Source organism: Anthonomus grandis, chromosome 15 (assembly GCF_022605725.1).
Source record: "Anthonomus grandis grandis chromosome 15, icAntGran1.3, whole genome shotgun sequence".
NCBI lineage: Eukaryota > Metazoa > Arthropoda > Insecta > Coleoptera > Curculionidae > Anthonomus > Anthonomus grandis.
In genome coordinates, this window is record NC_065560.1 from 2196898 (window position 1) to 2210588 (window position 13691).

The 13691-nt window shown below is 39.0% G+C and overlaps 1 protein-coding gene across 3 annotated transcripts in view; it reads left to right on the forward strand.

Moving 5' to 3' along the window:
- Positions 1 to 6276: 6276 nt before the first annotated feature.
- LOC126745158 (sialin-like) overlaps positions 6277 to 13691 on the forward strand; it is a 31314-nt gene continuing 23899 nt past the window's right edge. The window contains exons 1-3 of one of the 3 annotated variants that reach the window (XM_050452885.1): positions 6277 to 6333; positions 6400 to 6476; positions 6604 to 6848. In XM_050452885.1, the coding sequence (XP_050308842.1) occupies positions 6404 to 6476; positions 6604 to 6848 (318 nt within the window). In that variant the 5' untranslated portion in view covers positions 6277 to 6333; positions 6400 to 6403. Of the gene's footprint in view, positions 6477 to 6603; positions 6849 to 13691 lie in introns of all 3 variants that reach the window. The other 2 variants (XM_050452884.1, XM_050452883.1) reach the window with 2 other exon arrangements.

Below are 13691 nucleotides of genomic sequence, written 5' to 3' on the forward strand. Positions count from 1 at the left end.
GCGTGTGTGTTTTAATACGAAGTCGTGGGTAGAGAGTTCCTATTTTGTTCGCTGACCTTAGGATGTTGGTGGAGCCATTGAGTGGATCGTTAAATGAACTTGGCCGTATTGTCAGTCAAATTACAGATTTTTGAGAGTAAATTGTTATTTCCTTATGTCTTATTATCCTCTTCCACTGTGTTACAGACTAGCTCCCATAGAAGTTGAGATATCGACCTTCAAAGTTTGGAATTTTTCATTTTTCGGGTATACCCCCCCGTATCGAATTTTTTCACCAAAAATTGATTTTTTTCGAAATCAAACTAAGTATACCAGCGTCTTATTTCGGTCACCTAGATTACGAAAACACCGGTTATAACAGGATCCGACCAGAACTAAGCGAATGAGAGCACTTTGAAAATCCTGAAAAAGTCGTTTTCGACGTCCGTTTTTGAGGCCAAAAATGGGCATCAAAAATGTCATATCTCGGCTATCGTAAAAGCTACGACCTTGCGGATGGTCTCGTTGGATTCAGAACGACGAAACTAAGACAAAACCGTTGGAATTTTCCCGATAGCTCCCATAGAAGCCGAGATATCGGCCTTCAAAGTATGGAATTTTTCATTTTTCGGGTATACCCCCCCGTATCGATTTTTTCACCAAAAATTGATTTTTTTCGAAATCAAACTAAGTATACCAGCGTCTTATTTGGGTCACCTAGATTACGAAAACACCGGGTTATAACAGGATCCGAGCACAACTAAAGGAATGAGAGCACTTTGAAAATCCTGAAAAAGTCGCTTTCGACGTCCGTTTTTGAGGCCAAAAATGGGCATCAAAAATGCCATATCTCGGCTACTAGAAGAGCTACGACCTTGCGGATAGTCTCGTTGGATTCAGAACGACGAAACTAAGACAAATCCGTTGGAATTTTCCCGATAGCTCCTATAGAAGCCAAGATATCGAACTTCAAAGTTTGGAATTTTTCATTTTTCGGGTATACCCCCCCGTATCGAATTTTTTCACAAAAATTGTTTTTTTTCGAAATCAAACTAAGTATACCAGCGTCTTATTTGGGTCACCTAGATTACGAAAACACCGGGTTATAACAGGATCCGAGCAGAACTAAGGCAATGAGAGCACTTTGAAAATCCTGAAAAAGTCGTTTTCGACGTCCGTTTTTGAGGCCAAAAATGGGCATCAAAAATGTCATATCTCGGCTACTAGAAGAGCTACGATCTTGCGGATAGTCTCGTTGGATTTAGAACGACGAAACTAAGACAAATCCGTTGGAATTTTCCCGATAGCTCCTATAGAAGCCAAGATATCGAACTTCAAAGTTTGGAATTTTTCATTTTTCGGGTATACCCCCCCGTATCGAATTTTTTCACAAAAATTGTTTTTTTTCGAAATCAAACTAAGTATACCAGCGTCTTATTTGGGTCACCTAGATTACGAAAACACCGGGTTATAACAGGATCCGAGCAGAACTAAGGCAATGAGAGCACTTTGAAAATCCTGAAAAAGTCGTTTTCGACGTCCGTTTTTGAGGCCAAAAATGGGCATCAAAAATGTCATATCTCGGCTACTAGAAGAGCTACGATCTTGCGGATAGTCTCGTTGGATTTAGAACGACGAAACTAAGACAAAGCCGTTGGAATTTTCCCGATAGCTCCTATAGAAGCCAAGATATCGACCTTCAAAGTTTGGAATTTTTCATTTTTCGGGTATACCCCCCCGTATCGAACTTTTTCACAAAAATGAATTTTTTTCGAAATTAAACTAAGTATACCAGCGTCTTATTTGGGTCACCTAGATTACGAAAACACCGGTTATAACAGGATCCGACCAGAACTAAGCGAATGAGAGCACTTTGAAAATCCTGAAAAAGTCGTTTTCGACGTCCGTTTTTGAGGCCAAAAATGGGCATCAAAAATGTCATATCTCGGCTATCGTAAAAGCTACGACCTTGCGGATGGTCTCGTTGGATTCAGAACGACGAAACTAAGACAAAACCGTTGGAATTTTCCCGATAGCTCCCATAGAAGCCGAGATATCGGCCTTCAAAGTATGGAATTTTTCATTTTTCGGGTATACCCCCCCGTATCGATTTTTTCACCAAAAATTGATTTTTTTCGAAATCAAACTAAGTATACCAGCGTCTTATTTGGGTCACCTAGATTACGAAAACACCGGGTTATAACAGGATCCGAGCACAACTAAAGGAATGAGAGCACTTTGAAAATCCTGAAAAAGTCGCTTTCGACGTCCGTTTTTGAGGCCAAAAATGGGCATCAAAAATGCCATATCTCGGCTACTAGAAGAGCTACGACCTTGCGGATAGTCTCGTTGGATTCAGAACGACGAAACTAAGACAAATCCGTTGGAATTTTCCCGATAGCTCCTATAGAAGCCAAGATATCGAACTTCAAAGTTTGGAATTTTTCATTTTTCGGGTATACCCCCCCGTATCGATTTTTTCACCAAAAATTGATTTTTTTCGAAATCAAACTAAGTATACCAGCGTCTTATTTGGGTCACCTAGATTACGAAAACACCGGGTTATAACAGGATCCGAGCACAACTAAAGGAATGAGAGCACTTTGAAAATCCTGAAAAAGTCGCTTTCGACGTCCGTTTTTGAGGCCAAAAATGGGCATCAAAAATGTCATATCTCGGCTACTAGAAGAGCTACGATCTTGCGGATAGTCTCGTTGGATTTAGAACGACGAAACTAAGACAAAGCCGTTGGAATTTTCCCGATAGCTCCTATAGAAGCCAAGATATCGACCTTCAAAGTTTGGAATTTTTCATTTTTCGGGTATACCCCCCCGTATCGAACTTTTTCACAAAAATGAATTTTTTTCGAAATTAAACTAAGTATACCAGCGTCTTATTTCGGTCACCTAGATTACGAAAACACCGGTTATAACAGGATCCGACCAGAACTAAGCGAATGAGAGCACTTTGAAAATCCTGAAAAAGTCGTTTTCGACGTCCGTTTTTGAGGCCAAAAATGGGCATCAAAAATGTCATATCTCGGCTATCGTAAAAGCTACGACCTTGCGGATGGTCTCGTTGGATTCAGAACGACGAAACTAAGACAAAACCGTTGGAATTTTCCCGATAGCTCCCATAGAAGCCGAGATATCGGCCTTCAAAGTATGGAATTTTTCATTTTTCGGGTATACCCCCCCGTATCGATTTTTTCACCAAAAATTGATTTTTTTCGAAATCAAACTAAGTATACCAGCGTCTTATTTGGGTCACCTAGATTACGAAAACACCGGGTTATAACAGGATCCGAGCACAACTAAAGGAATGAGAGCACTTTGAAAATCCTGAAAAAGTCGCTTTCGACGTCCGTTTTTGAGGCCAAAAATGGGCATCAAAAATGCCATATCTCGGCTACTAGAAGAGCTACGACCTTGCGGATAGTCTCGTTGGATTCAGAACGACGAAACTAAGACAAATCCGTTGGAATTTTCCCGATAGCTCCTATAGAAGCCAAGATATCGAACTTCAAAGTTTGGAATTTTTCATTTTTCGGGTATACCCCCCCGTATCGAATTTTTTCACAAAAATTGTTTTTTTTCGAAATCAAACTAAGTATACCAGCGTCTTATTTGGGTCACCTAGATTACGAAAACACCGGGTTATAACAGGATCCGAGCAGAACTAAGGCAATGAGAGCACTTTGAAAATCCTGAAAAAGTCGTTTTCGACGTCCGTTTTTGAGGCCAAAAATGGGCATCAAAAATGTCATATCTCGGCTACTAGAAGAGCTACGATCTTGCGGATAGTCTCGTTGGATTTAGAACGACGAAACTAAGACAAAGCCGTTGGAATTTTCCCGATAGCTCCTATAGAAGCCAAGATATCGACCTTCAAAGTTTGGAATTTTTCATTTTTCGGGTATACCCCCCCGTATCGAACTTTTTCACAAAAATGAATTTTTTTCGAAATTAAACTAAGTATACCAGCGTCTTATTTGGGTCACCTTAATTACGAAAACACCGGGTTATAACAGGATCCGAGCAGAACTAAGGCAATGAGAGCACTTTGAAAATCCTGAAAAAGTCGTTTTCGACGTCCGTTTTTGAGGCCAAAAATGGGCATCAAAAATGCCATATCTCGGCTACTAGAAGAGCTACGATCTTGCGGATAGTCTCGTTGGATTCAGAACAACGAAACTAAGACAAAGCCGTTGGAATTTTCCCGATAGTTCCCAGAGAAGCCGAGATATCGACCTTCAAAGTTTGGGTTTTTACATTTTTCGGGTATACCCCCCCGTATCGAATTTTTTCACCAAAAATTGATTTTTTCGAAATCAAACTAAGTATACCAGCGTCTTATTTGGGTCACCTAGATTACGAAAACACCGGGTTATAACAGGATCCGAGCACAACTAAGGGAATGAGAGCACTTTGAAAATCCTGAAAAAGTCGTTTTCGACGTCCGTTTTTGAGGCCAAAAATGGGCATCAAAAATGTCATATCTCGGCTACTAGAAGAGCTACGATCTTGCGGATAGTCTCGTTGGATTTAGAACGACGAAACTAAGACAAAGCCGTTGGAATTTTCCCGATAGCTCCTATAGAAGCCAAGATATCGACCTTCAAAGTTTGGAATTTTTTATTTTTCGGGTATACTCCCCCGTATCGAAATTTTTCACCAAAAATTGATTTTTTTCGAAATCAAACTAAGTATACCAGCGTCTTATTTGGGTCACCTAGATTACGAAAACACCGGGTTCAAACAGGATCTGAGCAGAACTAAGGGAATGAGAGCACTTTGAAAATCCTGAAAAAGTCGTTTTCGACGTCCGTTTTTGAGGCCAAAAATGGGCATCAAAAATGCTATATCTCAGCTACTAGAAGAGCTACGACCTTGCGGATAGTCTCGTTGGATTCAGAACGACGAAACTAAGACAAGACCGTTAGAATTTTCCCGATAGCTCCCATAGAAGCCGAGATATCGACCTTCAAAATCGACCTTAGGATGTTGGTGAAGCCATCGAGTGGATCGTTAAATAAACTTGCTCGTATTGTCAGTCAAATTACAGATTTTTGAGAGTAAATTGTTATTTCCTTATGTCTTATTATCCTCCTCCATTGTGTCACGGACGTGTGAGGATAAATTGTTAATAAAAAATTGAATAGATTGTTGAGAAATCCTCATTTGCCATACCGCAGAACTAATAATTTAATACGTATTTTAAAGTATGACTATAAAATGGCGACGTGATAAAAAAGTGACTACAGGACACGTTTGAATGGTTTACCTTTTCAGACCTAGGGACCTTAATTTAAGTTTTGAGGTATGACTTTTAGATGGCGCCACAACCAAAATCACATCTTCTCATGCGTTAAAGCTACGAAGCAGAGCGTTTTTACTGTATGGCAACATTGCAAACTATTCCTTCTGTACTTATGATATTTAGTTTGATTTAGTGACTTCAACTGCCTGTAAGGAATCAAAAATTACATAAAATATACTGAATAAATTGGAAACTGCCTGAGAGTAATTAAAAATGATTTTCAATGACCAAATGACCTTGAATAAAAGAGAAAATGACTTGAGATACCTGAAAGACAAGGCAAAATATTTATAAAGTCTACAAAAGACATCAAATGCCTGGAATAAAATAATGAATTACTTATTTATGTCTTCCAGAAAAGACATTGAAAGAAATGAGAGCGAGGAATAAGTGTGAATGCCTAGAAGATGTAAATCGTGATTTTGTAGGTCTGGAACCGTTAGATGAAGCCACAGATCCACCTTTTCAGATCCAGTTACCTTTATTCATGCATTGAAATAAAATTTTTATATGACGTTACTGGTACATAATTACGTTTAAAGTAAGTTAGTATAACAAATTAAGTTTAAATTCCTGGAAGATGTAAGTCGTTAGTGTGCAAGCGTGGAAAACCATTAATGAAGCAAACATGTTAAAACATAACTGTTAGATGGAGCTACAGTAGGTGTATGGCAGGTCTACCTTTTCAGATCCAGTGACCTTTATTATTTAGCTTTTGTAACTGTGATACCTAGATGGTGCTGCAGGTGCTCGAGCGTGCGAGAATGAATATTGTCGCACTGATTACGACATGAAGCTATTAAAAAAATCGTGCAAAAATATCATTCTTGTCTTTACCCATTGCCTTCGCCAAAAATCGAGCCAGTAAAATTTCTTACGGAAGAGATTATGTAGGTAGTAGATAAGCATTAAAGTAATTACCTAATTTATAATATTTGTATGTATGCTCTAAATAGACAATAATGACTCAATTATCCTATATTTTACGGCGAGATGTTTACAGGCAGTAGCAAAACGGGTTTTCGAGAAATAGAGGTGTGTATATGTAATTTGAAAATGTTAAGTGATTTAGTTAGTTTTTATCAGTTTTTCTAATAAAAGGAAAATGCCTCCTGGATTAAATACTCTTAAACGAGGGAGCGTTCAGCTCCAAAAAGCAGCCAAAGTTTTAGTAAATGGTAAGTCTCCAAGTTCACGCTCAAATGCCTTAGGCAGATCACAAAATCCGACAGCATTTTACTCTATAAGTTTCAATTACTACACACCTAATATTCCTTTACTTGATAAGTTTTTTTTCTAATTTAGATCAGATAGGATCCCGTCAAGTGTTGGCAGCTTTCGTACTAACGGGATTCATTTTATGTGGGATCGTAGAGCAAAGTGCCTCCGTTGCACTTAGAGCCAACAGCACATCGAGCTACTCAGTTGAAGAATTCGCAGAGTACGTCGAAAATACCAGCTACATCACCAGGTATTGTCAACCGTTGGAGGGTTCATCCAATGAGAGCACTTATACCATACACGTGGTCAGGTCAATTCCTCATATCGAGGTAAGGTTCGATATTTTATTTAAATTTGTCGGGAATATCCTTCTGAATATTATGCTTTTTGTTTCATAAAAATAGCACAATTAGAATTTAAGATATTCGACTTTGAAGTAAGTGGTCACCTTGTTATTGTTTTTGGACACAACTGTCTAAAAATGTTAATTACATACCATACACGTGGTTAGGTCAATTCCTTACATTGAGGTTAGATTGAATATAGATCAAGACATATGTAGTCAATGTATTTTCCCTTTGTTCTTTTGCCTTACGCTAAAAACGCGAATCGATTTCTGTGACCTCGACGAACTGGCGTCAAACAAACTGCATGAACGACGAGTGTTTTGACCTGGGAAAGGCGGCTATACAAAAAGGCTAATATTTCGGAAAATGTTGATTATATCAGGTTAAAGTCTTAACCAAATTTGTTGGAAATATCCTTCTGAATATTATGCTTTTTGTTTCATAAAAATAGACCAGTTAGAATTTAAGATATTCGACTTTGAAGTAAGTGGTCAGTAAGTATACCAGCGTCTTATTTGGGTCACCTAGATTACGAAAACACCGGGTTATAACAGGATCCGAGCAGAACTAAGGGAATGAGAGCACTTTGAAAATCCTGAAAAAGTCGTTTTCGACGTCCGTTTTTCAGGCCAAAAATGGGCATCAAAAATGCCATATCTCGGCTATCGTAAAAGCTACGACCTTGCGGATGGTCTCGTTGGATTCAGAACGACGAAACTAAGACAAAACCGTTGGAATTTTCCAGATAGTGCCCATAGAAGCCGAGATATAGACCTCCAAAGTTTGGGATTTTTCATTTTTAGGGTTTACCCCCCCCGTATCGAATTTTTCACCAAAAATTGATTTTTTTCGAATTTGAGCTAACTATACCAGCGGCTTGTTCCCATCACCTACAACACGAAAACACCGGGTTATAATGAGTTTCGAGAAAAACTAAGGGAGTTATAGCGCTTTGAAAATGCAAAAAATCGATTTTCTTGAAACCTGAAAATTGCTATAAAAACCCCTATTAGCGGCTTATTCCCATCACCTACAACACGAAAACACCGGGTTATAATGAGTTTCGAGAAAAACTAAGGGAGTTATAGCGCTTTGAAAATGCGAAAAATCGATTTTCTTGAAACCCGAAAATTGCTATTGAAACCCCTATTAGCGGCTTATTCCCATCACTTACATTACGAAAACACCGGGTTATAACGGAATTCGACCAGAACAAGTCAAATTATAGCACTTTTAAAAATTCGGAAAAAGTCATTTTTTGACCTCGTTTTTGAGGCCAAAAATGGGCATCAAAAATGCCATATCTCGGCTATCGTAAAAGCTACGACCTTGCGGATGGTCTCGTTGGATTCACAACGACGAAACTAAGACAAAACCGTTGGAATTTTCCCGATAGTGCCCATAGAAGCCGAGATATGGACCTCCAAAGTTTGGGATTTTTCATTTTTAGGGTATACCCCCCGTATCGAATTTTTCACGAAAAATTGATTTTTTTCGAATTTGAGCTAACTATACCAGCGGCTTGTTCCCATCACCTACAACACGAAAACACCGGGTTATAATGAGTTTCGAGAAAAACTAAGGGAGTTATAGCGCTTTGAAAATGCGAAAAATCGAATTTCTTGAAACCCGAAAATTGCTATAGAAACCCTTATTAGCGGCTTATTCCCATCACTTACATTACGAAAACACCGGGTTATAACGGAATTCGACCAGAACAAGTCAAATTATAGCACTTTTAAAAATTCGGAAAAAGTCATTTTTTGACCTCGTTTTTGAGGCCAAAAATGGGCATCAAAAATGCCATATCTCGGCTATCGTAAAAGCTACGACCTTGCGGATGGTCTCGTTGGATTCACAACGACGAAACTAAGACAAAACCGTTGGAATTTTTCCGATAGTGCCCATAGAAGCCGAGATATGGACCTCCAAAGTTTGGGATTTTTCATTTTTAGGGTATACCCCCCCGTATCGAATTTTTCACGAAAAATTGATTTTTTTCGAATTTGAGCTAACTATACCAGCGGCTTGTTCCCATCACCTACAACACGAAAACACCGGGTTATAATGAGTTTCGAGAAAAACTAAGGGAGTTATAGCGCTTTGAAAATGCGAAAAATCGATTTTCTTGAAACCCGAAAATTGCTATAGAAACCCCTATTAGCGGCTTATTCCCATCACTTACATTACGAAAACACCGGGTTATAACGGAATTCGACCAGAACAAGTCAAATTATAGCACTTTTAAAAATTCGGAAAAAGTCATTTTTTGACCTCGTTTTTGAGGCCAAAAATGGGCATCAAAAATGCCATATCTCGGCTATCGTAAAAGCTACGACCTTGCGGATGGTCTCGTTGGATTCACAACGACGAAACTAAGACAAAACCGTTGGAATTTTCCCGATAGTGCCCATAGAAGCCGAGATATGGACCTCCAAAGTTTGGGATTTTTCATTTTTAGGGTATACCCCCCCGTATCGAATTTTTCACGAAAAATTGATTTTTTTCGAATTTGAGCTAACTATACCAGCGGCTTGTTCCCATCACCTACAACACGAAAACACCGGGTTATAATGAGTTTCGAGAAAAACTAAGGGAGTTATAGCGCTTTGAAAATGCGAAAAATCGATTTTCTTGAAACCCGAAAATTGCTATAGAAACCCCTATTAGCGGCTTATTCCCATCACTTACATTACGAAAACACCGGGTTATAACGGAATTCGACCAGAACAAGTCAAATTATAGCACTTTTAAAAATTCGGAAAAAGTCATTTTTTGACCTCGTTTTTGAGGCCAAAAATGGGCATCAAAAATGCCATATCTCGGCTATCGTAAAAGCTACGACCTTGCGGATGGTCTCGTTGGATTCACAACGACGAAACTAAGACAAAACCGTTGGAATTTTCCCGATAGTGCCCATAGAAGCCGAGATATGGACCTCCAAAGTTTGGGATTTTTCATTTTTAGGGTATACCCCCCCGTATCGAATTTTTCACGAAAAATTGATTTTTTTCGAATTTGAGCTAACTATACCAGCGGCTTGTTCCCATCACCTACAACACGAAAACACCGGGTTATAATGAGTTTCGAGAAAAACTAAGGGAGTCATAGCGCTTTGAAAATGCGAAAAATCGATTTTCTTGAAACCCGAAAATTGCTATAGAAACCCCTATTAGCGGCTTATTCCCATCACTTACATTACGAAAACACCGGGTTATAACGGAATTCGACCAGAACAAGTCAAATTATAGCACTTTTAAAAATTCGGAAAAAGTCATTTTTTGACCTCGTTTTTGAGGCCAAAAATGGGCATCAAAAATGCCATATCTCGGCTATCGTAAAAGCTACGACCTTGCGGATGGTCTCGTTGGATTCACAACGACGAAACTAAGACAAAACCGTTGGAATTTTCCCGATAGTGCCCATAGAAGCCGAGATATGGACCTCCAAAGTTTGGGATTTTTCATTTTTAGGGTATACCCCCCCGTATCGAATTTTTCACGAAAAATTGATTTTTTTCGAATTTGAGCTAACTATACCAGCGGCTTGTTCCCATCACCTACAACACGAAAACACCGGGTTATAATGAGTTTCGAGAAAAACTAAGGGAGTCATAGCGCTTTGAAAATGCGAAAAATCGATTTTCTTGAAACCCGAAAATTGCTATAGAAACCCCTATTAGCGGCTTATTCCCATCACTTACATTACGAAAACACCGGGTTATAACGGAATTCGACCAGAACAAGTCAAATTATAGCACTTTTAAAAATTCGGAAAAAGTCATTTTTTGACCTCGTTTTTGAGGCCAAAAATGGGCATCAAAAATGCCATATCTCGGCTATCGTAAAAGCTACGACCTTGCGGATGGTCTCGTTGGATTCACAACGACGAAACTAAGACAAAACCGTTGGAATTTTCCCGATAGTGCCCATAGAAGCCGAGATATGGACCTCCAAAGTTTGGGATTTTTCATTTTTAGGGTATACCCCCCCGTATCGAATTTTTCACGAAAAATTGATTTTTTTTCGAATTTGAGCTAACTATACCAGCGGCTTGTTCCCATCACCTACAACACGAAAACACCGGGTTATAATGAGTTTCGAGAAAAACTAAGGGAGTTATAGCGCTTTGAAAATGCGAAAAATCGAATTTCTTGAAACCCGAAAATTGCTATAGAAACCCTTATTAGCGGCTTATTCCCATCACTTACATTACGAAAACACCGGGTTATAACGGAATTCGACCAGAACAAGTCAAATTATAGCACTTTTAAAAATTCGGAAAAAGTCATTTTTTGACCTCGTTTTTGAGGCCAAAAATGGGCATCAAAAATGCCATATCTCGGCTATCGTAAAAGCTACGACCTTGCGGATGGTCTCGTTGGATTCACAACGACGAAACTAAGACAAAACCGTTGGAATTTTTCCGATAGTGCCCATAGAAGCCGAGATATGGACCTCCAAAGTTTGGGATTTTTCATTTTTAGGGTATACCCCCCCGTATCGAATTTTTCACGAAAAATTGATTTTTTTCGAATTTGAGCTAACTATACCAGCGGCTTGTTCCCATCACCTACAACACGAAAACACCGGGTTATAATGAGTTTCGAGAAAAACTAAGGGAGTTATAGCGCTTTGAAAATGCAAAAAATCGATTTTCTTGAAACCCGAAAATTGCTATAGAAACCCCTATTAGCGGCTTATTCCCATCACTTACATTACGAAAACACCGGGTTATAACGGAATTCGACCAGAACAAGTCAAATTATAGCACTTTTAAAAATTCGGAAAAAGTCATTTTTTGACCTCGTTTTTGAGGCCAAAAATGGGCATCAAAAATGCCATATCTCGGCTATCGTAAAAGCTACGACCTTGCGGATGGTCTCGTTGGATTCACAACGACGAAACTAAGACAAAACCGTTGGAATTTTCCCGATAGTGCCCATAGAAGCCGAGATATGGACCTCCAAAGTTTGGGATTTTTCATTTTTAGGGTATACCCCCCCGTATCGAATTTTTCACGAAAAATTGATTTTTTTCGAATTTGAGCTAACTATACCAGCGGCTTGTTCCCATCACCTACAACACGAAAACACCGGGTTATAATGAGTTTCGAGAAAAACTAAGGGAGTTATAGCGCTTTGAAAATGCGAAAAATCGATTTTCTTGAAACCCGAAAATTGCTATAGAAACCCCTATTAGCGGCTTATTCCCATCACTTACATTACGAAAACACCGGGTTATAACGGAATTCGACCAGAACAAGTCAAATTATAGCACTTTTAAAAATTCGGAAAAAGTCATTTTTTGACCTCGTTTTTGAGGCCAAAAATGGGCATCAAAAATGCCATATCTCGGCTATCGTAAAAGCTACGACCTTGCGGATGGTCTCGTTGGATTCACAACGACGAAACTAAGACAAAACCGTTGGAATTTTCCCGATAGTGCCCATAGAAGCCGAGATATGGACCTCCAAAGTTTGGGATTTTTCATTTTTAGGGTATACCCCCCCGTATCGAATTTTTCACGAAAAATTGATTTTTTTCGAATTTGAGCTAACTATACCAGCGGCTTGTTCCCATCACCTACAACACGAAAACACCGGGTTATAATGAGTTTCGAGAAAAACTAAGGGAGTTATAGCGCTTTGAAAATGCGAAAAATCGATTTTCTTGAAACCCGAAAATTGCTATAGAAACCCCTATTAGCGGCTTATTCCCATCACTTACATTACGAAAACACCGGGTTATAACGGAATTCGACCAGAACAAGTCAAATTATAGCACTTTTAAAAATTCGGAAAAAGTCATTTTTTGACCTCGTTTTTGAGGCCAAAAATGGGCATCAAAAATGCCATATCTCGGCTATCGTAAAAGCTACGACCTTGCGGATGGTCTCGTTGGATTCACAACGACGAAACTAAGACAAAACCGTTGGAATTTTCCCGATAGTGCCCATAGAAGCCGAGATATGGACCTCCAAAGTTTGGGATTTTTCATTTTTAGGGTATACCCCCCCGTATCGAATTTTTCACGAAAAATTGATTTTTTTCGAATTTGAGCTAACTATACCAGCGGCTTGTTCCCATCACCTACAACACGAAAACACCGGGTTATAATGAGTTTCGAGAAAAACTAAGGGAGTTATAGCGCTTTGAAAATGCGAAAAATCGATTTTCTTGAAACCCGAAAATTGCTATAGAAACCCCTATTAGCGGCTTATTCCCATCACTTACATTACGAAAACACCGGGTTATAACGGAATTCGACCAGAACAAGTCAAATTATAGCACTTTTAAAAATTCGGAAAAAGTCATTTTTTGACCTCGTTTTTGAGGCCAAAAATGGGCATCAAAAATGCCATATCTCGGCTATCGTAAAAGCTACGACCTTGCGGATGGTCTCGTTGGATTCACAACGACGAAACTAAGACAAAACCGTTGGAATTTTCCCGATAGTGCCCATAGAAGCCGAGATATGGACCTCCAAAGTTTGGGATTTTTCATTTTTAGGGTATACCCCCCCGTATCGAATTTTTCACGAAAAATTGATTTTTTTCGAATTTGAGCTAACTATACCAGCGGCTTGTTCCCATCACCTACAACACGAAAACACCGGGTTATAATGAGTTTCGAGAAAAACTAAGGGAGTTATAGCGCTTTGAAAATGCAAAAAATCGATTTTCTTGAAACCCGAAAATTGCTATAGAAACCCCTATTAGCGGCTTATTCCCATCACTTACATTACGAAAACACCGGGTTATAACGGAATTCGACCAGAACAAGTCAAATTATAGCACTTTTAAAAATTCGGAAAAAGTCATTTTT